The sequence below is a fragment of the Corvus kubaryi genome, unplaced genomic scaffold, assembly GCF_017639235.1.
Source record: "Corvus kubaryi isolate FWS band 111438036 unplaced genomic scaffold, C.kubaryi_AGA036_p1.0 37383, whole genome shotgun sequence".
NCBI lineage: Eukaryota > Metazoa > Chordata > Aves > Passeriformes > Corvidae > Corvus > Corvus kubaryi.
In genome coordinates, this window is record NW_024581125.1 from 3,639,229 (window position 1) to 3,667,147 (window position 27,919).

The 27,919-nt window shown below is 49.0% G+C and overlaps 1 protein-coding gene across 1 annotated transcript in view; it reads left to right on the plus strand.

Annotated features, from left to right (window-relative positions):
- ERBB4 (erb-b2 receptor tyrosine kinase 4) overlaps positions 1-12,808 on the plus strand; it is a 314,498-nt gene extending 301,690 nt beyond the window's left edge. Inside the window, exons 24-26 of the mRNA XM_042035252.1 lie at positions 1,071-1,118; positions 1,965-2,256; positions 4,176-12,808. Coding sequence (XP_041891186.1) covers positions 1,071-1,118; positions 1,965-2,256; positions 4,176-4,612 — 777 coding nt within the window. The 3' untranslated portion in view covers positions 4,613-12,808. The remainder of the gene's footprint in view (positions 1-1,070; positions 1,119-1,964; positions 2,257-4,175) is intronic.
- Positions 12,809-27,919: the final 15,111 nt, after the last annotated feature.

Below are 27,919 nucleotides of genomic sequence, written 5' to 3' on the forward strand. Positions count from 1 at the left end.
GGCACGGGATAGAAAAGGAGTGGTGACAGTCCCTGGTTTAGGGCCTGTAACCCTGGACAGCAGCCAAACACTGTGTCCTGCCACACAGTGACAGCACAGCATTGCCACAGCTCCTTCCACTCCTGCAGGCTGGGGGGCTGCAGCCACCTGGGAAGACAAAAGCAGGAAACTCTCTCACCAGTGTCATAGCTTGCAGATGTGGGGAAGGAAGCTGGGAGCTTTAAAAGGAGGGTAGATGATTCCCAACAGAGCTTTGGATTCCTCACTGTTGGGAGAGTTGTTTCTCTCTAGTCACCACTTTATATTCCTTCTCTGGATCCTGCATGTAACCATGAGTTTGCCTAAAACTTTACCACACTCCATGGACCATAGTCTACTCCATTCCTATCTTCAGTCTCCTCCATCTTTTCAGAGTAGATGGAAAGCTGGCCTGAATTCAAGTAAATACGAAATCAGAGGGCAAGGCAGGCTAAATTTCCTGCAGTGCAGTGTCTCAGAGCCATCAGCAGGGCTTTAAAGTAGCATCTGGCAGGCTCAGGAGATGTTTTTTATCCATTTGTCTAACACATGCTGCGTTGTAACCTGTCATTGCCCATGTGTCATTACAAGTGGACTGTAAATCCGGAGGGGTTCGGAGGCAATCACAGCATCTCTGGTTTTCAAGGTGTTCCCTGATTATAAAGGGACCTTCCTGATTATCCCAAACAATCCTCTTGCACAAGCCTGTGAAGTTGGAGGCTTGCTGCAAAGTGTGTATCCAGTGTGTGTTGGTGTGTGTTCCCTTTAAAAGGTAACATCTGGTAAAGTGTCTTATGTTCCCTCTTCTGTTACGGCCTTCACTCACAGGGAGCCCAAGTGAGATCAGTGGCTCTGTTTAACACTGGTGAGACACACAGCTTGTTGTTGGGGATGAGGCATTTGCCCTGATTGAATTCTTTGAATTTTGGGTCCAGTTAGGAAATCTGACTGATGTGCCTGTTTCTCCCAATTAGCTCATACAGCTCATGTGACTTGTTTCATTCGTGTGACCTCTTGTTACGTATCCATCACCCATTTTTCTTTCCTATTAGAGTGAAATTGGACACAGCCCTCCTCCTGCCTACACCCCTATGTCAGGAGTAAGTATTTCACATTCAGCCTTCATCCTTCAGGCTTTCCTCCTTTCTTCACTACTTTTTTTCTGTTTCAAACTCCTTTTTCCTGCATAAATGACCCAAAGGCAAACAGGTAATGATGTGTGTATGTAAGGGATCAAATAGTTAAGATCTCCAGACTCAGCCTGGATTCGTGTGCAAACTCGAAGGACCCACACCCAAAATTCTGACAACTTTTCTTGAAAAAGCATTTAGGAAAAAGGCTTGAATGAATCTATGCATCTTTCCTTCCTATCTGTAGGTCATGATTTTGAAATTTCCTTGCATGCCCGTGCTGACAAGCAGAATGGTAGGTTGAGTTGAACCACTGAGTTGAGGTGCCAATACACAGTTCACCAGCCTGAAATGCACTTCCTGATGGAATTACACATGGTGTGGGTGACCCCATGATTCTCACCACGGGACACACTAAAAGTATCACCCCAGGAATAAACAGAGGTGATAGTGGCCTCTATCCCCAGTCAGCAGGAGATTTCCCAAACATGAGGTTTAAGGGGTGTGGTCAGAAATCAGGGGAGGTTGCCAGAGTAATAGAAGAGGAATACCACATTCACCTCTTGCAGCTGTGTGTGTCCAGCCTCCACATCCCTAGTAGGAGACAAGTTTTCCTGCCCCATTTCTATCCCCACTGAGCACCACTGGGCAGATGGATGCTTTGTGGGTCGACACCAAAGCCTGGAAGCTCAGGATGGGCAGGGCTTCCCCTGCCCAGCGTGGCAGGGCAGGCACAGGAGGCACAGCGATGACTTGCTGTTGAAGCTTCTCCCCTCAAGATCCTCCTTTCCCATGCTGTGTTCTTCCTTCCAACAGAACCAGTTTGTGTACCGGGATGGTGGCTACACTGCGGAGGTGCCGATGCCGTACAGGGCTCCGGGCTGCATCATTCCAGAAGCCTCAGCTGCTCAAGGGGCCACAGCAGAGATCTTTGAAGACACTTGCTGCAATGGCACGCTGCGGAAACAGGTGGCAACCCTGGCAAAAGAGGACAGCAGCACCCAGAGATACAGCGCTGACCCCACCGTCTTCATTCCCGAGCGGGTCGTGCGGGGAGAGCTGGATGAGGATGGGTACATGACACCGATGCGAGACAAACCTAAAACAGGTAAAATACTGGCTTTCCAGAGAGGCTCCTGGTCTAGCCTGGCTGCATTTTTTCTCTTTGTTCATCAGCAGCTTTTCATCAAAAATGGCTTTATTTAGTTACCCATCAAGGTTGAAGCATTCTGACTAGGTTAATACTCCTTTACATGGGGATTTGGTTTTCTCTCCTTAACTTTCTACTTTGAAATGCTCAAATGTGCCAGTATGTCAAAGCTGGTAGTTCCCCCCCTTTTTTTTTGAGAAATAACAAGTGGAATGAAAAAAAGCCAAGTCCCATTCTTATCCAAACACAAATCTTCAGTTATTTCCAAGGAAAGGATCTATCTTCGGCCAGCCATAGTCCCAACTTTGCTTTGTTTATTGATCTTCTTATTCTTGGCATTGTGCTTGGTAAATGTCATGTTGAACCTACCACAGAACTGATACACACAGCTGGCATTTTATACCCAAGAGAAGTCTAGGATTGAAAGAACAAGATGTGCTTTAAAGAGAGCATCACTGCAAGGGGAAGATCGCCTAAATCTGTGCCAGCTCAGCATGCTGCACTTCCCAGTTTGCCCTCATTCATTTCTTCCTCTTTAAGTAATGATAGCAGTCATTTAGATGTAAGGGGATGTGTCATTATTAATTTGCATCCAAAGCTTTGCATTAGCTGTAAAGAAATTAATAAATGCAAATGTAAATGACAAGTCACTACTGTGTTTGCTAAGCCACTTGTCCTTTGTGTTGCATGACAGAGGAATGGTGGGAGACCTTGGGCATGACCCATGGCAGTAGCAGTTGTGGGAGTCTCCCTTGCAGTGAGTTCCTTTCAGTGTGAGCCCACATGTATGTGCCCACACAGGTGCACCCTGGAGATCCTCAGAGTTCTGCAGGAGCCACCTGAGCCCTCGGGGATGTGGCAGTAGCAGCTCAGGAGAAAGCAGCTCCTTCCTGACTGCCTGGGCACAGACACAGGGTTGTCATGGTGTGGCCACACGCTGTGTGTTCCCTGCCAGCTGCAGGGTTCAAATCAAAGCACTGCTTGGCTGTCATCACTGAAAAAAAATGTTCCCACTATTCAGCTCATATTCAGTGACATCTTAGCTGCAGGTTCAAAGGTGTTCACTGGGTCTTGAACTTTTACCTTTAATAGTTCTGGCCTCATTCTGGGTAAAACCAGATGATCCCATGACAGCAGGCAGGGCCTTTTTCCTTGCACCAGGACTCTGTGAGGTATGTGCAGAGCCCTTGAGCAGCACCATGCTGCTGGAAATGGGGTGTTAATCCACAGCAAGTGATTTGAGGCAACTGCAACCTGCTCCAAGTCCCGTTTTGCAGCTGATCTAAGGCTCTCTTGTTCCCTTTCCAGGGCTCATTTGTATAACTTTTTTTTCATAATGCTTCAAGGCCCTTTGTCCTTCAGGGACGGAAGGTTTTTAATCAGGCAAATTGTTCTGTTAGAAATGAAGCTGTCTTAAAAGTTAGCCCTTGGGGATAGGCTTTGTGCAGAGAGGCTTAACTAAGATTCCTGTAGAGTTTTGTGGATGGAAGGACTGCAGAGCAGAGGGTTTGCTAATAGGTCCAAGGTTGCAGAGGCAGGAGTCAGGCAGCATGTTTGGCTCTGTAGATCATACAGTGAGATGAAGTCCAGGGGAGCACACAGGCTATGGCTCAGTAAGAGCTGTAGTTTAGTTGGCCAGTGTGTTTGGTAAATCAGTCTTCCAAGGTATCTCTTTTAACCCATATTGTCTGTTTAGCTTGTAAGTACTTCATTTTTCACAAGTGTGTGTTCAACATAGTTGGCTCCTGATCCCATCTGGAGTTCTAGCAATGGCTGAGGTGGAGGGTGCTCTAGTCCAAGTGCTGCTTCTGGTCACGTGATGCTACATGGACGGATTACTACCACTCCTGGCTGACTTATTTTTTATCTTTCCTTAGATTACCTAAACCCAGTGGAAGAGAACCCATTTGTTTCCCGACGAAAGAATGGAGATCTCCAAGCTGTGGACAACCCAGAGTACCACAACGCTCCCAACGGGCAGCCCAAAGCAGAGGACGAGTACGTGAACGAGCCATTGTACCTCAACACTTTCGCCAACACCTTGGAAAATACCGAGTACCTGAAGAACAATTTGCCGGAGAAAGCCAAGAAGGCCTTTGACAACCCAGACTACTGGAACCACAGCCTGCCCCCACGGAGCACCCTCCAGCACCCGGACTACCTGCAAGAGTACAGCACAAAATACTTTTACAAACAGAATGGACGGATCCGGCCCATAGTGGCAGAGAATCCTGAATACCTCTCTGAGTTCTCCCTGAAGCCTGGCACTGTGCTGCCCCCGCCGCCCTACAGACACCGGAATACCGTGGTGTAGTGGCTGTGCTCTCACAGAAGTAGAAAGGCAACCCCTTGTAGCTGCCTCACTCTTACTCTCTTGCTCTCCCTTTCTCCTTGCCGTTGTCCGTCCTCCCTCCCTCCCTCCCTCTCTTTCTCCCATGAGCTTCCTCTTCTTGCCAGTTCACTCATTTTTGATACTTCTAAGTGAAAGGATGTTTCGGAGTTGGTTGCAGATTGGGTTTGGAACCAGGAAGGAAGGAAGGAAAGAGACTGAAAGAAGGCATGTACAACCTGGCCTTTCCCACTTTCCGCAGATGCAGGGGGTTGGATGTCCAGAGAAGTCAGTTGGTACCAGGAAAGGCCAGTGGCAGTGCTGCTGTCGAGCTCATTCTCAGTGATTCAGCCAGACAGTGTAGGGAAAGCCACAGAAAGGCTGATTCTTTCAGCAGGAACTGATGAGAGTCTGTACAGCACTCCTGGAAATCTCCATGCAATTTCCATCAGGGTGAAAAATGGACAATTTTTATATCCTGTGTGATAGCGTAGTAATTGAGATTGAGAATCCTATTTCTTTCTCTAACACTTTCTATCCCAGCAACTGAAAATGGCTAGTGTAGCTTTTCAAAAACATTCAGATCTTCATTGTGGCTTTCCAAGAAATGATGATGTGATTCCCACATACAGCTGAACCCTTCTTCTGAGCCACACCGTGATTTTGTGCCAATTCCCAGCCACAGAGACTCCTGCTCAGAACTGGTACCCTGAAACGACCATTTTTGTATGTGTGCCAACACAACAAACACTTTAAACACAAAATACCTTTCAGAAGAGAGTAACAAAACCACACCTCCAATATGTTCCTTTTGAAGCTAAAAAACAGGCCAAGAAATGAAGATTTGTATGCCAAAAGCTTTGCTTTCCTATTTTATACCTGCTGACTATAAACACTTCAAACAATCATCACTAATTCTTCCCTCTTTTTCTTCTTCATGGTCATGAAGGGAGCTGGGGATGCTGTCAGGCAACACTGAGGACAAGACAGAGAACTGAAGAGTTTGATAGGGGTCACTGATGTTCTGTGGGGTGGGGTGGGAAGGGTCCTTTAAACTGGAAGACAGACACTGGACTGGAGAAAACGCACATAGCGGTTCACTGGAAAGTTAGTTTGCACTTAACCTCTGATTTTATTTGAACTGTTTTCTGGATTTTGAATGAAGCAATATGGAAGTGACCAGCAAAATACAAAATAATAATTTTAAATTAAAAAAAGAAATAATAATTATATGTAAAGGATGACTGTGGAAATGCCAAAATGAAGCAAATCAAGTCTTTGGAACAACGTCTGCCAGTTCTGAGAGGCTGATGCAGTGACTGCTTTAGAGAATACAGTGACAGAGCAGCCAGCTCTTCCTGCTGCTGTATGAAGGACAGCAGAGCAATCCCTGGAAAGGATCAGAGGAGGCAAATGTCCTGCTCTGGCTTGCAGCACAGTACAGAATACCATTTTTCTAAAAGGAGGATTACTCTGGCACAGAAGACAGTGCATATGAGGTTTGAGAAGTTACAATGTGCATGATTTGCAGAGCTTTCTGTCAAAAATGTAAATAAGTATGAGTCAGTCTCCTTGCACTTAGTTCTGCTTTTATCAACCTCATTTTTTAGGTAGACACCCCCTGACCTGCTCCTCTTTGGAAATCTCTTTCAAACCAGAGTTCTGGACGTTTTTAGTGACTGGGGGCAGGTGGAGCTGGGAAAGGAGGCATAAGGGCCGGAGACACCGAGGCTTGCTCCTGGCACACCAAGACCGTGTGTGTAAGAGCATTTGTGAGCCTACTTCCCACCAAACATCTTAAGGAACTATTAGGTACCTTTGGAGATCTGCCTGTCTCTATCCATCAAGGCTTTTAAAGTGAAGAAGCAAAACCTGGTGGATGGCAATCATGGGTGGTGCAGCAGTATTTCAGTTTATGTGCTTCAGTTCTGTTAGGGTTGAGATCTTTGGGGTGACCTAACCTGGCAACAAAACCAGCAACAACCAGTGGTCTGGAAACGGCATCATCCTCCTCTGAATTCCTGCCATTGCAACAGCTTGCCACCTTTAATCTTAGGGAAGCAGAGGAAGGAGTAAGAAACAAGCAATAGTTACCCAAAGCTTGGTGGCTGAGGGTCAGCTTGACAAAAGTGTGAAGAGATTTCAAACCTGAGTTGGTTGTTACCCTTGTAGATGGAAAACAAACTCTGTGATCACAGGGCTGTTTCAGCCAGTGAGCTGTTTGTGCATCAGGTGTGTCCCGACCAGCTGCAACCAGGTGTACGCTGAGTACATATCCGAAGGTTCTGAAAGCAGCAAGAACAGGTACAGATCTTTGAGCTGTTAAAAGGAGATCTTCGGTCAAGTCGTACCAAGGTGGTTTGTAGTGACAGGACCAAATGGCCAGGAGACCACTGTCATGGGATAGATGGATACAATCCTGCACTGAGGGGCCTCTTCTGGTGCCTCTGGTAGCTCCTCACCATCTTAGTGGGACACGGGCAGGCACTGGGCAGGGGCTGGGGCTCAGAGGGTGGAACGAGGCCCTGGATGGCTGCTCCAGGGAAGGTTTCCCCACAGGAGTGCTCACAGGGTGTCGTCTGATGCACAGGCCAAGGTCTGCCAGGCTGGGACAACGCTGCCAAGCTGCCTGGGGACAGAGACGGGCACAGGAATGTGCGTGTCCCGTTTCAGCACAGCAGCTGCCCACAGTACCATAGGTAGGTAGAGGAGGGTTGATTTGTCCCTGAACAAGTCTTGTAATAGAGTAACTCCTAATGGAGAAAAAACATAAAATAAAATCCTGGCACAGCTCACATGTTTGAATTCAGAGATGAACTCAAAGGCTGCTGGGGCAGAGGCAGGCACACCTCCAGAGCCAGGCACTGGGATGGAGCTGCTCACACAAGCTGAGGCCTGTTTGTTCCTCTGGTAATGAAGTCGTGCTCGTGTTGGAAACAAGCCCGTGGAGTAATCCAAATGTAAATACTGATGGGGTTTAACAGTTTAATGTTTTATTTCTTACAAGGCTTGAATTATTTATTAATTTAATTTGTTGACTGTGGGTGTGCTATAATACATTAAGTAACATGGAAATGCAGAGGTTCCTGCAAGTGGGGCAGCAGAAAAGCTGGAACAGGAGCTTGGGCTCTGCCTGGCAGCCAGGCTGAGCCATGCTGAGCCGTGCTAGTGGGGTCTAGGATAGCAGAGGACAGGCAGAGGCTTAATGAACACAGTGATTTGGGATGAGGGAGAACTCCTCACACTGCAGCTTCACAATTTATTTTTTTTACTATTTTCTGAGCTTCTGGTTTGAGTTGCAGTTGCCAAAACTGGCCCTTGTGTTTTGTGCCATGCTAGTCACTACCCTTGCCCAACTTGGCAAGGGTCAGTGTGGTTTTGTCAGATTGGCCTGTGTGGTGCTGAGGCTGCTGCTGAACCAACCTCTTTTCCCTGGTGAGAGAAGCAGTTATCTGAACCCTGCTCCTTTCCTCTGGAAGAGAAGTTCTGAGCTATGCTGGCAGGTTTTGCCTCCTTGAAACAGATAGTTTAACCATGGCTAAAGAAAAAAAGGGGAACTGACAGAAGAACTGTTTGGCTGCTTTAATCTGATCAGCAGAAACACCTAGCTGTCCCTAACTTGCATTTTTGCCTTATTGGGTATTGCTGCTGGCTTGGTGAAAGAACCTGGGCAAGTGCACGTGGCAAAATCATGGCAAGCATTCAACTGGGATTCATATGGGATGAAAGATGAGAGCCAGGCTCTTTAATGCATAATGACAGATTTGGGGGAAAAGCACATATTTCCACACACAAACTGCATTTTGTCAGCACAAAGTAGCAGGTGAGCGCATCAACAGAAGTGCTTTGGGTGTAATTCACTCTCTAATGCTACAGAAGTATCTGTACATGGCACACTTGGGTTTTGTGGGTTTTAGAATGCAGTCTCCTGTTTATAAATTCTCTCCTTCCTCCTTTTGTGGCCTGTGTGACAGGAGAGCAGTGACCAACTTTTCAAAAGCATGTTTTTACCCGAGTGTGGATCGGCCTTTGTCCAAGGCACAAAGCAACGTGCTAAAGGAAAGAGAACAATAGCTTATTTTTTCCTGGTCTCTTTCAGTGATACTTGTCTTAGCTGTTATTATCTACCTGAGGGTTATTGCAAGCAGACATGGATGCTGGGGCTGATTGACTCACTGTAACACAATTGGCTGAAACCAACTACTTTTACTTCTTCAGCTCTTTTCAGATTTTTCTTTTTCTGCAAAACAGCCAGGAGGGATTCTTACATGGCGATTGGCTCAGATGTAGCAGAGTATTTACAACTATATTTCAAACAGGTTGTCTCTCTCAGGTAGCAAGAGATGGAAATAAATCTGCAATAGGAGCCACCATGTGGGTCTGTTTCAGGTACCCTGAAATCCTTTTCCGTGTACAGAGAAATGTTGTGTTACCTACCCCTGGATGTACTGCTTACTTGGTAGGAAATGTGCTTCTTGACTGCAAGGCTCATATGCAATGATCTGACACCTGTTTCCAATAAAGATTTGAGAGGGAGAGCATTTCCCTCACCCTCAGCCACCATCAATCCCAGCCCAGAAGGAAGGAAAGTGGCAGTTCTGGAACAGCAGTTCAGCCCTGACTCTATGGATCCAGTCTTGCCATAGCTTTAGGTAGAGCTGAGCAGCACATGGGAGAAGTATGAGCTGTGAGGTGAGTCAGCCTAGAAATACAGCTTGGTTTTGGGGATGGAAAATCAGATATCAAAGAAAAAATCTTTTTTTGTCTAATGGTGTGTCTGTGTAGGTGTTGTGTATCATGGTGGTAGCTAACGGAATGGTGGGATTGTTTGAGCTCTTTTATTCCATCTGGGAGATGAGGAGAGACTGGCACAAGACAGAATGAGGCTGTTGGTCATGTAATTCCCCAGGATAACTGGAGGCATCCCTGTGGGCTGTGCTTCCCTGGCAGCCCAGGTATACAGAAGGGACAGCAACCACTGCAGCACCCATGAGCACACACAGGGACACTCACACTCCAGCGTGCCAGCCCTTTAGGGAGGAAGGAATGGGAGCACCAGATGTGCCCAGGGCTGGCAGCTGGGCAGTGCCCGTGAGTCAGGGTTGGCAGCTCCCCTCACCCTGCACAGCTGGTGTCTCAGGTCGTCCACCTTGGGTTTCCCAAGCACATTTTGGAACTATGGAGCTCAGATAGGTGCTTACATGCTTGGAAGGCTGTTTGACTTGAGAGTGAACGGTGAAACAGAGGCTTTAGAATAATGAGAGCTGGGCCTGCAGTTTTCAGTCACCCCTTTGGCTCTTAGAGGGCACCTCAGAGGGGATGATGTCACCTCAATTTCCCTTTGGGAAGGCTTTTTCAAAACGTGGTGGCACATGAAGTCTCTGCACCTGCTCATTTCCAGCTCTGTCACTTGCTATAGACTCATTCAGGTGGATCTTCGACCTCTGCTGCTGACAAAACAGCTCATCCGTGGTTAGATAAAAATCTTGGATTTGGCTTCAGATTATTTTTCAGAAAGCCAGGGGTGGGTGGGGTAGGGTGGCTGGCTGTAGTGCTTGTGCTCCATGAGGCAGGGAGCTGCAGTTGTCAGTGCAGCCTCAGTGCAGCACCACTGTTGCAGCACCACTGTGTGTGCAGGATTCCCTCTTTTTTATTTTCTGCCGGTTGCTAAGCATTTGTTACACAGTTGGAAAAGGTCAGTGTTACAAATGGGGCTTTCAGATTGGGAACAAATAACAGAAATAAAGTTATGTGGTTAGAAGCACCATTCTAAAATGTCCAAAAATCATGTCTCCATGTTAGTTTTAATGTTATTTTAGCACAATTTTATTTTACCACTGTGTGGAATAGTGGTTTGTTCCGATGATAGACTCCTTGCTCTTGAGGAAATCAGGGGCAGCTGAGGCTGTTGGTGGTGGTGCTGCAGTGATGGCTGGGATCTGCCTGTAAGTTTGGACAATGCAGAGCAATTTTAGGGAACTTTGTGAGTGTTCAGGTGACTGATGGTGATGGCACTCAGTGGGGCTTGAACTGTAGCCAGTCTCATCTCCTAACCAGAGCCAGAGAGACATCTTCCGCCCAGGGGTCTGCAGCAGCAATACAGGGAAAGGTGTGAGGGGGAAGTCCAAGGACATCCCAATAGGAAACAAGAGGAGTCAAAGCTGGGTTTTTTTCCTTTTTTATTATTTAATTTTAGAAGTAAGTTTTGTGGACCTTGGCAGAGAGAGGTTTTAAGGGGAGTTTTGTAAGGCATTAGACAGTGTGAGTAGTTATGTCCCAGTTCTTCTCCCCTCACCAATAAAAAAGCCATGAAATCATGCTCCAGTGGTGTTCTGGATGAACCCTCTGGGATGAAGGTGCATCCTGCCCAGCACCCTTGGGCTGCTGGCTCAGGTGTGACCAGGGCCACAGGTACACAGAGCCATCGGCTGTCACTGAGCACCGCTTGCAAGCAGTTTGGTCCCCAGCCCAACCTTTTAGCTCTCCTAGGGGGGAAACACTGCATTGTCCATAGCACTCTGAAGACTAAACCCTTTTGGGATAACCACAGTAGGGAACTGTGACTGGTATTTTCCAAGTGTAGATATGTATGCTGTTCTTTCGAGGTAAGGTACTCTGACATATGTAGCATAAACTGGTCCTGCTGTTAAATGGGTCGATTATTAACTGAGCAGCTGTGTAGGGGTAGCTAACTTTGAATGCATGAAACCACTGTTCCTCTGGACATGGCACAGGAGCTAGGTGCTGGCTGCTTGTGGGGGTACTTATGGTGGGGTAATGCAAGAGGAAAATGCAGGTGAATGAGAAAACTGGTAATTTTTTATAGCATTTTAATGATGGAAATTGGTACCCATTTGATACATTATTCACAATGGTTTTAATCCCTTCTTTTGCCCAGTTTTTGCTACTTCCCCAACACTGTAAGCTGGAATTGCTAAATAGGTAGCAGCCCTAGTATAGGGAAGGGAAACTGAGGGGAAAAGAAGTCTCTTTCTAAGAACAGAGATAGCCAAATTGTATTTCCTGACCTGGTGGTCTTGAATGACTGACTTTTCAGATGAGGCTCAAATTCAGGCCCTGGGGGATGACATTACTGTCCCCTTGGAATCAAAGGCTCCCACCTGGGAAGTGACACTGGGATAGCACTGAGCTCCTGGTGACTCCTGATCACGGTGCCAGCATGGCCTGGCCCAGAGGAACCAGCAGCAGAGATGGGGTGGTCTGGGTTTTTGTCAATTCTCCGCGTTCTGAGAGAGCCACAACATAAAACAACCATACTTCTGCCTTATGAAGTACCTTCAGAAGAAGAGAGGTGTCAGCATGTTGGGGAAGACACTCATCTCTTGCGAAGTGATGCATTCAGAGTTAGCTGCCTTTCTGAAACAAAACAAAAAAAAAAATTCAAAACCTACTGTATGTTACTTTGAAAATGTGAATAGTATTTTTATAGCTTGTTAAAGACACAGCTAGTTGCATTTGTAAATAAGGATAATGTTGCTTTTATTTTCCTTGTGGACATCATTGTTTGGAACATAATTGTCCTTAGGGTTGATTTGTATATAGGTAATTTGCTTGTGATTTAAGCCGCTCCTCCCCTTTCCTTTCTCTCCCTTCCCACCCTCTGGTTTTGGTTAGAAGTACCATTTTCAGCATTCTGTGTGATTCTGTGTTTTAGCACTATTGTGGTGTGTTCAGACTTTCTGCACTTGCTTACACAGTAGGGTATGCCAATCGTGTGTGGCGTAATGTTACTTTAACCTTTCGTTTCTCATATTTTAGCTGTCGAGAATTAAACACTGTTAAAATACTTACTGACCTGGGTTAATATTAGGTACATATTTTAGCATAATTTCCCCTCTTTTCATGGTTTCTTGGGTTTTTTCTTTTTTTCCTTTCCCTTCCCTTTTGTCTTGTTTGGAAGCTGGGAAGAAACCTGTGGATCTTCTCTTTGTGTGGTTCTATTCCCCACTCCCGTGTGCAGCCCGGAGTTTCTCCTCATGGTCCTTGGGGTAGAGCTTTATCTGTTTGTTAAGGCAAATGTAGACTGCAACCCACCTTGCATCAACCCACGCTCATCCCAGCTGAACAATTTGAAAACTGTTCTGCCTTTTTGTTACATGAATCTGTCAGAAATATATTTTTAATTTAATATAAATGAAATTCAATAAAATATGAAACAAAGTCTCTGTGCACATGTGAAATCTCTTGGAAGGTGGCTTGAGTGCTGTCAGTGCCACAGAGTCCCTATGTCCACGGAAAGCCCTGGCATGGCCCTGAGCTGGGGCAGCCACACACACCCTACACACACACACAGAACCTCACACACACACCCTACAAACACACACAGAACCTCACACACACCCTACACACACACAGAGCCCAAAACATTCCACACTCCCCCCCTCCACACACAGACAGAACCCCTCACATCCCACACATGCCCTACACACAGGGATCACAGCCTACCTGACCCCAGTTCCAGCAGCCAAGTTCCTGTGGAGCAGCTCCTCCAGCAGCACCCCTCTTCCCTGAATATCCCATGCCCCTCCATGTGTGCCCTACCCCCACAATCCCAGGGTTATGCAGCTCTGAGGTTTTCATTCTTTTTAAAACAAACCATGGCCCACGAAGGTGTCAGTGCCTATGCCCTGTGCCCCAGCTCACTCACTGGCTGTCCAGTTGCTGCTCATTCACCCACAGCTGCCCTGGCTCAGCTGGGCTGATTTATCCCCCCAGCTTCTTTGCTGGAGGCAGTGGAGGGTGGTGTGGGGCAATGATGCATCTGTATATTTAGACACATTAATTCAGTGCATACATCAGATCTAGCCCCAAGAACCACACACCCCACTATGCCAACAGGCACCCTCTAGGCATGCACCCCACACCTGCGTGCCTTCATCTCACCCCAGCTCTATAGCTTGGCCGTGGCTGGCTCTGCCTTTGGCAGCTGCACCTTTAAACCCAGTTTGAAAACACAGAGATGCTTCCCATGCTCTCAGACAGGCTGAATAAGCCCCCCCAGGTGCTGCCAGGTGCCCTCAGTCCAGTGCCCACTCTGTGTCTCATTTAAAACCCATGATTTGCACACAGTCCTGTGAGATTTAACTGAGGCATTCCCTGCCAGTGCCACCGGTTAATTCCCATGGGGTCTGGCACATGCCCTAACTCAAACTGGTCCCACTGCCCCCAGTCTGCCTTGCTAGCTGGTGAGCATTGCCCTGCATTGCCAGGCCTCTGGAAAGCATTTTAAATTTAGCTAGAAACTCATAAAGGTCATTTGGCTCTTTGAGGTGCATTTTAAAACACTCCAGTCTCCCTGGATTGCAACTCTTTGTTTCATGAATGGCTTCAACATTTTATCCCCAGCAGCCTGGAAAGGTCGTTGCAGACACACACAGTTCTCAGTGTTAGAATGCTGGAATGCTGGAACATTCCCCACTGCCTTCAGGGAGTAGAAGCACAAGCTGTGTGTACCAACACCACTTTCTCAAAGCAGGCATGGGTGATGTTATTAAGCATTCACACTTTGGAGCTGTCAGGAATATAAACTCCATTTTCCATAGGAAGGGAAGGGGAAGTGAAAGAGCCCTGCTGCAAGCCCACCCTTCCACGTCCAGCCCCACACCACAAGGCCCTTCCACAGCTGGAGCGCACCCAGGGACACACACACGCTGCAAGGCTGCAGCTGATGGAGCCCCACACATTGGAAACAGTGAGATGCAGGGATTTGGGATCACTGTGATCTTTACAACATAATAGGGCACAACAGAACTTCAGCAACTCTTCAGAAGTGGGCAATACAGGTTTTATGACACATGCATACACACATGCAAATACACACCCCTTTTCCCCAAGTGGGTTTACTTAACTGGCCAAAAAAGGAAGGAAAGAAAAGAGTAAATCAACCACCTATTTTTCTAGTGAAATATATTAATTTAAAGCCCTCTGCTACTCATTCAGAGAAGCTTGGCAAAGACCATGGGGTTCAGGTGTTTAAGGTGCCACTAAAAAGCACAGTTTAGCTTTTGCAAGCAGTTTCATGCCGTATTGCTGGTGATAAAGTTCTTGGAAGCCCTCTGTCACTCATGAACCACATGGGCACACACATATGGAATTATTCAAACCTGACGCCTCATCGCTGAAAAAAGTTGATCTTGTACTGAAAGAAAAAAATACCTACAGGGTTTTTTTAAGGAATCTGTTTTGTTTTTGTAGTAGTAGGGGGGTCATCCCCATTCACCCCAGCTGACCCAGGGTATCCTCACCCTTCACAGTCTGGCTCATGACTGCCCAGTGTTCAGCTTACTGAGGTTTGCAGAGGCAATGCTGGCCAGCTGGCATATTTTATCCCACTGCAACAAGCCTGTGCCCTGAGCACTGGTTTTGCTCCCTCCAAATGCAAAATAAGCAGCCATTGCTGGCACTGTAACACCTCTGTTAAGGCCTGGGACTTTCCCAGCAGGAGAGGCTGCTTTACCAATTTCACTAACAGTCCCAGAATCCAGACAAATCTCTTTAAAGCTTGCACTCAGTTTGCAAACCATACAAGGACTGTAAAGCTACTGAAGAGGCCAAATGAGCATCTCATTTAAAACAAACCTTCCAATAAACTGAAGTAAAACAGGAAAGTAAAACCCATCAGCAGGTAAAAATCAGCTCAGCTTCACTGATGAGGCTGAGGCTGTTGCTAAGGTTCAGGGGTGTTTCCTGTATCATCTCTCAAATACTGGGCCAGCAAACATTTTGGAAGCTGTTGCCAGAAGCTAGAAAAAGTCAGGAGGGAGAAAACCAAGCTTCCCTTTGGCTCCTTTAACCTTTAAGCTATAACACACTGCTTGTCCTAACTTCTCTGCCAGGCTTACAGGGAAGCCATCATTGTGGTGGGACAGGCTGTACCAGGCATTCTCTCTGACTGGGCAGAAACACAGGGCTCTAAGAGTCAAGAACAGTACTGCGAGGGCAGTTGAGTCGGGAGCTTACCTGAAAAGCTGGATTTGTTCCCTGATCCATTTATTTTGGCAAATCCTCTCCTGGCACAGGAAGGCTGAACCTGAAATGTGTCCTCCTGAGGCATTTTAAGACCACATCACTAAATGTCTGCCAGATGAACAACTGGGAGCATTTTGGCTTCAGTCAACTAAACCATTTGCATGGTCCTTTTGAAAATTTGGTGGAGGGTGGTGTAGGGGCAGTGGTGCTTTCTTTGGTTTGTGTTATTGGGGGAGCTTTTGTTTGGGTTTTTTCTTTAGCTCTCTATACAGATTCCCCCCAAGCAGGTTCCTAGGGACATTTGGAGTGTTGGTACAGCACCAGTGCATTCCCTGCTCCCTCCAGCCTGTCCCAAGTGGATAATCTGCTCTTCTGCAGTCAAAGTTTGTTCCTTCCTGGGGCAAAAATTATTTTAAAGGTTGGCCAGAAAGGAGGCTAAACCATCTCACAACAGCTCAGACCTTTGCTCCTCCCTCATCTGGGGTTTTGCTGTTTGAGTCTGAGCCCTCTCCAGCCTCCAGTGCAGCCACCAAGCAGATCTTCCAGTCCACGGTTACCACATAACACCCAGACTGTCTCAGCAGCCACAGAGAAAATTGACATGGGACAGGGGGGTTATGACATGATGGGGAAGATAAAGGCAAATTGTCTGGGCAGTCATGGATACCTGTGACAATAATTTGCCCCTAAAAGAGCCCCTGAGACCACAGGCAGCCTTCCCATCCTCCAAGAGATGATACTGCTGGGAACAGCCGGGTGAAGACCCCCAGCATGCCCACAGCCCAACTCAAGGAGCTGGCATGAGTCTTTAAAGGTGATTATTTAGAAAAAAAAATTAAATTATTATAGTTAGAAAACTGTTTCCATGCTGTCTGCAACCCTCCATTCCAGCCCATCTTCCCCATCAGAGCAAGGAGTTGCTGGGTTTTTAACCCTGACCACACAAGCCTTTGCTCAAGGGGACAGCCAGCAATTCCAAAGGGGCAACCACTCCATAGCTCCAACCTGTCATGCCTGCTCACTGCTCCAGAAGGAACAGCTGGAAAATAGCCAGCACAACTGCAAAATTCTTCTCCCTATGAAAAATCCTCCCCACTACCCGCTGCTTTTTTTACACCAAGAAGTCTTTACTATTGTCTCAGTTTTGAAAGACAGGTGTCTGCTAAGGAAGGCAGAGGCCCCCCTTGAAGTGGCAGATATAACCCCTTTTCCCTCCAAGTTATTATATTTTGAAATCAAGGGCCTTTAGGCAAAGATGTGGGAAATAGGAATAACAGTTCTTTACTCTCTCTCTCTCTATATATATATAACCAGTCAAACAAAACAACAACAACTATGGCAGTAACAGCAAACACAAACCCAGTCCCAGCCTTCTTGGCTGTCAGGCCCTTTCCCCTCGGGTGCAGTTCCGCTCGCAGCCGGCAGGGGCGCTGGCGGCTCCCGGTGAGCAGGGCAGGTGCGATGGTTCCCCCGCGGCTGCAGGGGGCGCTCCGGAGCGAGCTCGGGGAGCACGCAGCACCGGTGCCCTGGGATCCCGGGAGGGATGGGACAAAGGAGCTTCACAAAGCCCTGGGCAGCCGATCCCGGGCTCTCAGGAACAGCAGGCTGGAACGGCAGGCTAGAACAGCAGGCTGGAGCGGCAGGGACGAACGCAATCCCGCGTGGCAGGCGAGATGTATCCAGATGGGGAAAACCCACGGAGGCCCAGGCAGGCAGGGCGAGCAGGGCTACAGCGTAGCGAAAGCTCGAAGCAGCAGCGGGGCAGGGCAGCCACAGCTCGGTCTCCAGCAGGGCAGGGAAAGCGGCTTTTGGGGTCCCGGCGTTGTTTCCAGCAGGAAGAAAGAACGGCCAAAAAGAAAGAAGCTGCAGCTCCTTTCTCTGTAGCTTCTCTCTCCGGACGCTCAGAGCGAACTGACCCCACACCCAGGTGTAGACAAAGGAGTAGCCAGGCCCACCCCACTCCCCTTTTTGTCTTTCTTAAGTACAGCTATTTGTCCCCTAGCAACATGCATATGGGAGAAAATTCCTTTAACAGGAAAAAACTAAGACTAAACTAAAACCCCAACATTATCCACCCCAAATTTTTTCCCAAACTAACATGTTACATGAAACTTAACTTTTTTAACCATATAAATCTATGCATTACCCAAATTATATACAAATATACATGCTGATACTGATACAAGTACCGAGCCATGGGTAGTTCACCCTAAAACAAGGTCCCCTTGAGGTAAGCATCGGGTCTCTCCATCCTTTTGCATCACCCACCAGGTGCAACCTGGTCCCTGAGCAAAAACGACCCCACGGATGGGTTTGTCTTTGCTCAAGGCAGACTTTACCCAAACAGTTTTTCCAAGCATACCTCTCATGTGCACCACTGGAACCTTATCTCCATCTGTTGTTTGTAGGGGTTCGGATTGGGCAGGGCCTGCTCGGCTGGTGGAGCCTCGAGTGTTAACTAACCAGGTGGCTCTTGCTAAATGCACCTCCCAGTTTTTGAAAGTCCCCCCACCCAGTGCCTTCAAGGTGGTTTTAATCAGTCCATTACACCGCTCAACCTTCCCAGCTGCTGGTGCATGGTAAGGGATGTGGTACACCCACTCAATGCCATGTTCTCTAGCCCAGGTGTTCATAAGGCTGTTCTTGAAATGAGTCCCATTGTCAGACTCGATTCTCTCAGGGGTGCCATGCCTCCAAAGGACTTGCTTTTCCAGGCCCAGGATGGTGTTCCGGGCAGTAGCATGAGGCACAGGGTAGGTCTCCAGCCATCCAGTGGTGGCTTCTACCATTGTGAGCACATAGTGCTTGCCTTGGCGGGTTTGAGGCAGTGTGATGTAATCAATCTGCCAGGCCTCCCCATACTTGTATTTGGACCATCGCCCACCATACCGCAGGGGCTTCACCCGCTTGGCCTGCTTGATCGCAGCGCATGTCTCACAATCATGGATAACCTGGGAGATACTGTCCATGGTTAGATCCACCCCTCGGTCTCGTGCCCACTTATAGGTGGCATCTCTGCCCTGATGACCTGAGGCATCATGGGCCCATCGAGCTAGGAACAGCTCTCCTTTATGTTGCCAATCCAAGTCTATCTGGGACACCTCTATTTTCGCAGCCTGATCTACCTGTTTGTTGTTATGATGTTCTTCATTAGCCCGGCTCTTGGGGACGTGAGCATCTACATGACGGACCTTCACGGATAGCTTCTCTACCCGAGTGGCAATGTCTTTCCACTCTTCAGCAGCCCAGATTGGTTTTCCTCTGCGCTGCCAGTTTGCCTTATTCCACCTTTCCAGCCAACCCCACAGAGCATTGGCTACCATCCATGAATCAGTGTAGAGGTAGAGCTTTGGCCACTTCTCTGTTTCAGCTATGTCCAGAGCTAATTGGACAGCTTTGAGCTCAGCAAATTGGCTCGATCCACCTTCTCCTTCAGTAGCCTGTGCAACTTGTTGTGTGGGGCTCCATACAGCGGCTTTCCATTTCCGGCTAGCGCCTACAATTCGGCAGGAACCATCAGTGAAGAGGGCGTATTGTCTTTCACTCTCTGGTAGCTCGTTATATGGTGGGGCTTCTTCGGCACGTGTCACCTGCTCCTCTTCTTCTTCAGAAGATAACCCAAAAGTCTCACCTTCTGGCCAGTTCGTAATTATTTCCAAGATCCCAGGGCGACTTGGGTTTCCAATTCGGGTGCACTGCGTGATGAGGGCAATCCATTTGCTCCAAGTAGCGTCGGTGGTGTGATGCGTGGAGGGAATCTTTCCTCTGAACATCCACCCCAGCACCGGTAGTCGGGGTGCCAGGAGGAGTTGTGCCTCTGTGCCAATTACTTCTGAGGCAGCCTGGACTCCTTCATAAGCTGCCAGGATTTCCTTCTCTGTGGGAGTGTAGTTGGCTTCAGATCCTCTGTAGCTTCGGCTCCAGAATCCCAGTGGTCGGCCCCGAGTCTCACCAGGCACCTTCTGCCAGAGGCTCCAGGACAGACCATTGTTCCCGGCTGCAGAGTAGAGCACGTTCTTCACCTCTGGTCCTGTCCTGACTGGGCCAAGGGCTACGGCGTGAGCAATTTCCTGTTTGATCTGGGCGAAGGCTTGCTGCTGTTCAGGGCCCCAGTGGAAATCATTCTTCTTGCGGGTAACCAGGTAGAGAGGACTCACGATCTGGGTGTACTCGGGAATGTGCATCCTCCAGAAACCTATGGCGCCTAGGAAAGCTTGTGTTTCCTTCTTGTTGGTCGGTGGAGACATTGCTGTGATCTTATTGATGACCTCAGTGGGAATCTGACGTCGTCCATCTTGCCACTTTACTCCCAGGAACTGGATCTCTCGGGCAGGTCCCTTGACCTTGCTCTTCTTGATGGCAAAACCAGCTTGCAGGAGAATTTGAATTATTCTCTCTCCTTTCTCAAACACTTCGGTTGCGGTGTTCCCCCACACAATGATGTCATCAATGTACTGCAGATGTTCTGGAGCCTCACTCTTTTCTAGTGCAGTCTGGATCAGTCCATGACAGATGGTGGGACTGTGCTTCCACCCCTGGGGCAGTCGGTTCCAGGTGTACTGCACGCCCCTCCAGGTGAAGGCAAACTGAGGCCTGCACTCTGCTGCCAGAGGAATGGAGAAGAATGCATTGGCAATGTCAATAGTGGCGTACCACTTTGCTGCTTTGGACTCCAGCTCGTACTGGAGCTCCAACATGTCTGGCACGGCAGCGCTCAACGGTGGAGTCACTTCATTCAGGGCACGATAGTCCACAGTCAATCTCCATTCCCCGTCAGACTTGCGCACAGGCCAGATGGGGCTGTTGAAGGGTGAGTGGGTCTTGCTGACCACCCCTTGACTCTCCAGCTCGCGGATCATCTTGTGGATGGGGATCACAGCATCTCGATTTGTCCGATACTGCCGGCGGTGCACTGTCGAGGTGGCAATTGGCACTCGTTGCTCTTCCACTTTCAGGAGCCCAACTGCAGAAGGATTCTCAGATAGTCCAGGCAGGGTGTTCAATTGCCTAATGCCCTCTGCCTCCACAGCAGCAATCCCAAATGCCCACCTGAGTCCTTTTGGGTCTTTGTAATAGCCATTCCGGAGGAAGTCTATGCCCAGAATACACGGGGCCTCTGGGCCGGTCACAATCGGATGCTTTTGCCACTCCTTCCCAGTCAGGCTCACCTCAGCTTCCAAAAGGGTCAACTGCTGTGATCCCCCGGTCACCCCAGTCATGGAGACAGGTTCTGCCGCCACATGTCCCGATGGCATTAAAGTACACTGTGCCCCAGTATCAACCAATGCATCATATTTTTGTGGCTCTGATGTGCCAGGCCATCGAATCCACACCGTCCAGAAAACCCGGTTCTCCTGTGCCTCTTCCTGGCTAGAGGCAGGGCCCCTCTAGCCCTGGTTATCATTCTTTCCCTGGGCGTACATGCTTGAGGTACCGTCAAGGGGATCCGACATATCATCTTCCCTTCTGTAATACCTGGCAGCTCGGTCACGGGAGGCTGAGGCTACTTTCACCTTAGTGGAACCCCCTCGGTTAGTGCCTCCCTCCTTGAGTTCACGCACCCGCGCTGCCAGGACAGAGGTGGGTTTCCCATCCCACCTTCTCATGTCTTCCCCATGCTCACACAGGAAAAACCACAGCTCAGCTCGTGGGGTGTACCCTCTCTCTCTAGCAGGGGGACGACGGGCTCTGACTTGGGGGCCTGTGACTCGCACTGGTGCCACACTGACCCTCCTCATCTCCTCCCTCATCTCCTCCGTCATCTCCTCCCTCATTTCCTTCCTCATCTCCTTCATCTCCTCTTTGAGGTCCTGGACCACAGCAGAGACATGAGCTTTCAGCGGGCCATTGATCATGCTGTCATAATGCCTGAGCTTGTTGGCAACAGAGCCCACTGTTTCTCGGGTATTGTCAGCATCAATCGTTGCAATGAAGGTGGTGTATTGCGATGGCCCTAGCCTTGCCAGGTTCCACATCATCTGTCCTGTGCACCTGACCTTATCGGGGTCATTATCATGCTGTCCATCCTTCCCAAAGAGTACCTCTAATATTGCCACCTCTCTTAGCTGTTGGATCCCTTGCTCGAGTGTCTTCCACTGCATTCTATGATGATACTCCTGCATTCTTTCTTTGTGAATGAACCTTTCTCTCACACTCCTTAAGAGCCGCTCCCAGAGAGAGAGAGGCCCTGGCTCCCTCACAAATATCTGGTCCACGCCTGGGTCCTGGGTCAACGATCCCTGATACCTTGCCTCACCACTATCCAGTTGCACACCTGTGCCCATAAGGTCCCAAACCCGAAGCAGCCAGGTGGTATAAGGCTCACGCCCCCTTCGCACAATGTCGTTTCGCATAGCACGGAGACTGTCATGTGACAGGGACTCAGTGATGATTTCTGGCTCTGGCTCTCCTGCTGGTTGTGAGGGCCCTGGTTGCCCATCATCATTAACTGGTCGTACTGATTTGGTCTTCCACTTCCTCCTTTGCACAGGGGCAACTGCTGCTGGCTGTGCTTGTCCTTGTGGTTCAGCTGAAGCCTGGACAGTTGTAACATCCGTGAGTTCCACTGCTCCACCATCGGACTCACCCTCTTTGGGGCAGGGAGAGGGTTTTTCACTAGCTGAGGAGGTGTATTCCCTTAGCAATTGGCGTATCTCCTTGCGCACCTCGCCCATCTCTTGGCACATCTCCTTGCGCACCTGGCCCATCTCCTGGCATATCTCCTGGCGCACCTGGCCCATCTCCTGGCATATCCCCTGGCGCACCTGACCCATCTCTTGGCACATCTCCTGCATCCCTTTTGCCAGTACCCCCACCCAATTTGGGTAGTCCATTTCTGAGGTGGACTGTTGGGCGGTATCAGTCTGTGGGGCGGGATCTCTAGTGTCTGGGGCTGTGTCAGGATCTGGCTCTGGGGTAGGATCTCTAGTGTCTGGGGCCATGTCAGGTTCTGGGGCAGGATCAGGCTCTGGGGTAGGAACTCTACTCTCTGGGGCCATGTCAGGTTCTGGGGCAGGATCTCTAGTCTCTGGGGCTGGTGTCCGGGTAGATATCCAAGCCAATCTCAACTTATCCTTGAGTGCTAAATAGAGTAGGCCTACCAGCAGCAGATGGTTAGTATTCAGAGGGAATTTAAACCCTTCGGAAATTGATGGGTTGGGCCCAAAGAACTGGTTGAGGGGTTGGGGGAAAACTTCCCCTGGTGTCATTTCCTCACAGAAGGTACCATTGTTAACATAACCCCAAAAACATGTACTCAGTGTGTGATAGCCGTTTATCCATGTGCCCACATTCCAGAGGAAGTTAAAAACCCATGAATTCCTCACCTTCTCGACCCATAATGCAAGCTGGATAACAGCAATGGTAGCCTTAGTCAGAGGACCCATATTCAAGTAAGGAGCTGCAAAGGGGAAGAATATAGCCACGGCCACATGCCACCCGAACCAGGGTAAACTAGACCACATAGTGCTGCCTAACAAGGTTCCTATATCCAGCACACAAAATAAAGTTATCCAGGAACTGTTATTCCTTTTTCACCTCTATCTCTGAATGCCCTCAGGCCCCACACTGGGCGCCAAGATCTGTCTCGGTTTTGAAAGACAGGTGTCTGCTAAGGAAGGCAGAGGCCCCCCTTGAAGTGGCAGATATAACCCCTTTTCCCTCCAAGTTATTATATTTTGAAATCAAGGGCCTTTAGGCAAAGATGTGGGAAATAGGAATAACAGTTCTTTATTCTCTCTCTATATATATATGTATATAACCAGTCAAACAAAACAACAACAACTATGGCGGTAACAGCAATCACAAACCCAGTCCCAGCCTTCTCGGCTGTCGGGCCCTTTCCCCTCGGGTGCAGTTCCGCTCGCAGCCGGCAGGGGCGCTGGCGGCTCCCGGTGAGCAGGGCAGGTGCGATGGTTCCCCCGCGGCTGCAGGGGGCGCTCCGGAGCGAGCTCGGGAAACACGTGGCACCGGTGCCCTGGGATCCCAGGAGGGATGGAACAAAGGCTTCACAAACACCTGGGCAGCCGATCCCGGACTCTCAGGAACAGCAGGCTGGAGCAGCAGGCTGGAGCGGCAGGCTGGAGCGGCAGGCTGGATCGGCAGGCTGGATCGGCAGGCTGGAACGGCAGGCTGGAGCGGCAGGGACGAACGCAAATCCCGGGTGGCAGGCGAGATGTATCCAGATGGGAGAACCCCACGGAGGCCCAGGCAGGCAGGGCGAGCAGGGCTACAGCGTAGCGAAAGCTCGAAGCAGCAGCGGGGCAGGGCAGCCACAGCCCGGCCTCCAGCAGGGCAGGGAAAGCGGCTTTTGGGGTCCCGGCGTTGTTTCCAGCAGGAAGAAAGAACGGCCAAAAAGAAAGAAGCAGCAGCTCCTTTCTCTGCAGCTTCTCTCTCGGGACGCTCAGAGCAAACTGCCCCCACACCCAGGTGTAGACAAAGGAGTAGCCAGGCCCGCCCCACTCCCTTTTTTGTCTTTCTTAAGTACAGCTATTTGTCCCCTAGCAACATGCATATGGGAGAAAATTCCTTTAACAGGAAAAAACTAAGACTAAACTAAAACCCCAACAACTATTATGCAAGGAAAATTTGTAGCAGTTGCTTCGTGCAAAACACCAGCAAGTCAACAAGGTTGTGGCGACAAGGGAAGAAGTCATATTTTCCTTTCAGCCATGCCCACAGCAATCTGCTTTATCCCTGTCACACAGGGCACTTGTTGCTGTGCCCCCTGCAAGGGCCTTGCACAGAGCTGCACAAAGGAATAACAACAAAGGAAATATTTTGTTCCCACAGAATAGAAATCACCATGATCTTTCAGACCTCCTTACCAGGTGTGTTCCTGGCAAAGCAAGGACCAGGATTAGGGAAGGGATGGGCAGAGGGGAGGAGTGATGAACAAATAACTGTACTGTGTGAGAAGCATCTGAACTTTTTCATGCCCTGCTGCTTTGGCACCTGTGTCTTTCTCTGTGTCTCTGCCTCTGACCCTGCTGGTCCAGCTGGAGCTGGGGACTGCAGGACTTCCCCTGCTTTCGTCAGCAGCTGAACCATGAAGGCATCACACGCTGCAGCAGGGCACAGGGAAGGCAACCTGGAAAGCCAACAGGACACAGCTCCAGCGAAATCCATCTTGCCAGCAGCAGGATCCAACTATTCAAACACAGATCAGTCACCAGTGAGTGGTCCTGCACACCATTGCCTCTGGGAGACACAAAGCAGCACCTGGGGATGGAAACCACCTGCCCTTTGCTCCTCCTTTGCTATGGATGGGAGTAGTTTTCCACAGAGGAGTTGTTTCCTTATTCTATTACCTTCTAACATGGCAGATGGCACATTTGGGTTCCCCAGCTGTGCTGGATGCCAAATCATTGCTTTATGTTTCAAAGGAGCTGTGACACCCCTGAATCCTGCTAAAGCAAGGAAAACAAACCTTAGATAGGGATACACACCGATTATGACTGAACACTGAGGCCACCCTGCCTGCACTGTTGTCTGTAGGATGTGATTTACAGAGGAGAAACCCAGCAGGAGCCTGTCCCTGTCAGGTGCTGCCTGTCTGCAGGGAGCTGTGTCCTGGGCACACTCCAGCCCCCCAGCACGGTGATTCCCTCAGCTGAACCAGGCATTTCTGGAGGCCCTGACCAAATGGACACACAAACACAGGCAGGGGCACCACCCCACGAACAAAGCCATTTACCCCCGCACTGCCATGCTGTGCAGTTTGGTCTGAGTGACCTGAACAGAGAGCAGGGAAGCAGGAAAGAGGAGTTGTTTGAGAAATATTTTCTTGACTGAATTTGCTGCTTTGCTAAAACCAGTGTTTGGTGGGGTGGTGGTGGCTTCCAACCAAGAGCCAGGAGTTGTGGAAGGAAGTGGGGACCAGAAAACCTCTGAGGACCCCAGCAAACAGGATATCAGCCAGACTTAGACAGGAGTTGTTTGTGCATCTGGGGCAGACTGCCATTAGATGTCCTGCCATTAGATGTATTGTCTTGGCCAGAAGAGAGAAATGAGGCAAGAACTTTCTTTCTCTGCTGCTTTATCTGCTCTATGCAGAATTGTCAGATTATGCAGAAATACCAAGCATCAGACAGTGAAATGTTTGCACTGCATTTGCGTCGTTTCCAGAGCAGAGTAAAACATGCTCATTTTGATTGACAGTATCTCTAACCTCAAGGGAGAAAATGATTGTGCACAGAAGGCAGAACTAATGACTGAGGAGTTTTCCAGTGCTGGTCCACAGCACAGTTACCATGGCCTGAGCTGGCTCCCAAGTCCTCAAGGGCAGCAGAACTATGAGCTGACCCTGCCAGGCGCTGGCTTGCTGGCACCAACACCCACCACGTACTCACTGACCTCAGGGGATAGGCACAGAGCAGGCAGACACGTCCCTACGGCACACCAAACGTGCTGTGGGTGTGCTCATCAAGGCAGCTTTGGTGAGTGCAAAGCTCTGCACACCAGTGAGGCTGGAGAGATGGATCATTTTTCTGGAAGAGACCTTAGGTGTGCTGCCACTCCCCTCCCCACAGTCCTATGCTCTCCAGCTGTTTTTAGCCCTGTTTCTGTACCAATGCCGTGGTGGCCAAGTGACCACTTCAGCATACACGGATATGTGACATGGAAAAATAAATCAGTGTCAGGGACTTTACTGTTCCTGCTGGTTTTTTGTTCTTTGAGCCATAATCAGTGGCAACCAGAATCTGTGAGCAAGCAGTTTCTGATGGGTCTGATGTCACACAAATTTATAAAGAGTTTTCAGGTGGATCAAAGCAGGGGATTTGGAATGTAAATGATTAAGAGCAGCTATTTGTGTCCCAGCACAGAGGCTGAAACACCTGAGGCTGTAAACCCCAGTACTGCATGGGTCTGACTCCACCCCCAGGGTGCATCCCAGCCAGAGTGGCAATAGCAAGCTTTCACCTCCTGAATCAGGGCGACACTCACCAGTTTGTTCCCAGCAAAATCTCACTGCTCCAAGTTACCTGTATCCAGACTGCAGCCTGGCTTTCACCTGTCCATCACCTCTGTGGGAGAGCATCAGCAGCTGTCCCTGAACACTGCAGGTAGGATGGAGAGGCCTGAGACCACAGCCTGCCACAGTGATGCATAGGGACACATCCCATCCCAAGGGGATGCTGGTGCCCTGCTCCCCAGCAGCTGGGGGAAGCCTCACTGGGGACAGCAGGGCTCAGCAGGTTTTGCTGGCACCACATGGATCTGATGTCTGGTTCTAAGGTTCCTGGGCAACTTTTTTTGTTTCTTATTACATCTGTTATCCCACTACCCCTGGCCAAAAGTGTGATGGAGGTTACTGCAGTCTGGTGGGCAGAAAGATCTCAAAGCATCTAACCACCAAACATGGGAGAGATGACAGAGACATTAATCTCCTAAATTATTCAGCTGACTGGATTTTTTATTTCCTTGGAATACATGTACTGTTCTGGGTCTTTCTTGGTAAGTGAGGCAAAACCCCACTGAACTTTAATAGCATGGAAGAACTTTACTAGGTGGGTCTCTGAAACTGCAATAGTTAAAATAAGTTAGACTCCAAATTTATCAGAGCTCAGAATAGTGAACTATTCAGTGGGTACCTTTGTGCAGGGAAGCTGCTTCATTTCAGTCAAACAGAATGGAGAAACAGTGGAGCATGTTTCCTGTCATACTAGAAATATTCTTTAGCTTTTAATAAAGACAAAAAGAGGAGGAGTAGGTGGATATTTTAGAAGCTATTATTCAATAGTTTCTAATGGTATCTACAGTAATTTGGGAATAATCTTGAGGAATGACATCCATATCACAAGAGAGGGGCTATGTCTCCTGCTGCTCCTTGCAACAAGGGCAACACAGGGAAGAGTAGGAAACCTTGGATGGTACAATGGCCTCAGCCATCCCAGGTTTAAGTGCCTTTCTGAATAACAGATTTAAAATGCTTTTGAACTTATCAGGAGAATGAAGACTTGAGAGACTTTGGATTAAAGTCACAAGGCAGGCAAAAGATGGCAGGAGATGCTTTGCCTAAGCTTTCCCAAGCATGCCAGTGCTAGAGCCAACAAATAAACCCTGACCTCCTAACTCCCAGGCCAGGGGCCCACTGAGCAGGATCACCTTGCATTGCAGCCCAGCATGGGTGCCTGGGGCTGCACAGGAAGCTGGAAGGGGACACAGTTGGGACAATTGACCCCAACCAACCCAAAGGATATCCCAGACCATGTGACCAGATCGTGTTCAGTATATAAAGCAGAGGGGAAGAAGGGGGAACATTCAGAGTGATGGCATTTTGTCTTCCCAAATCACTGTTACGTG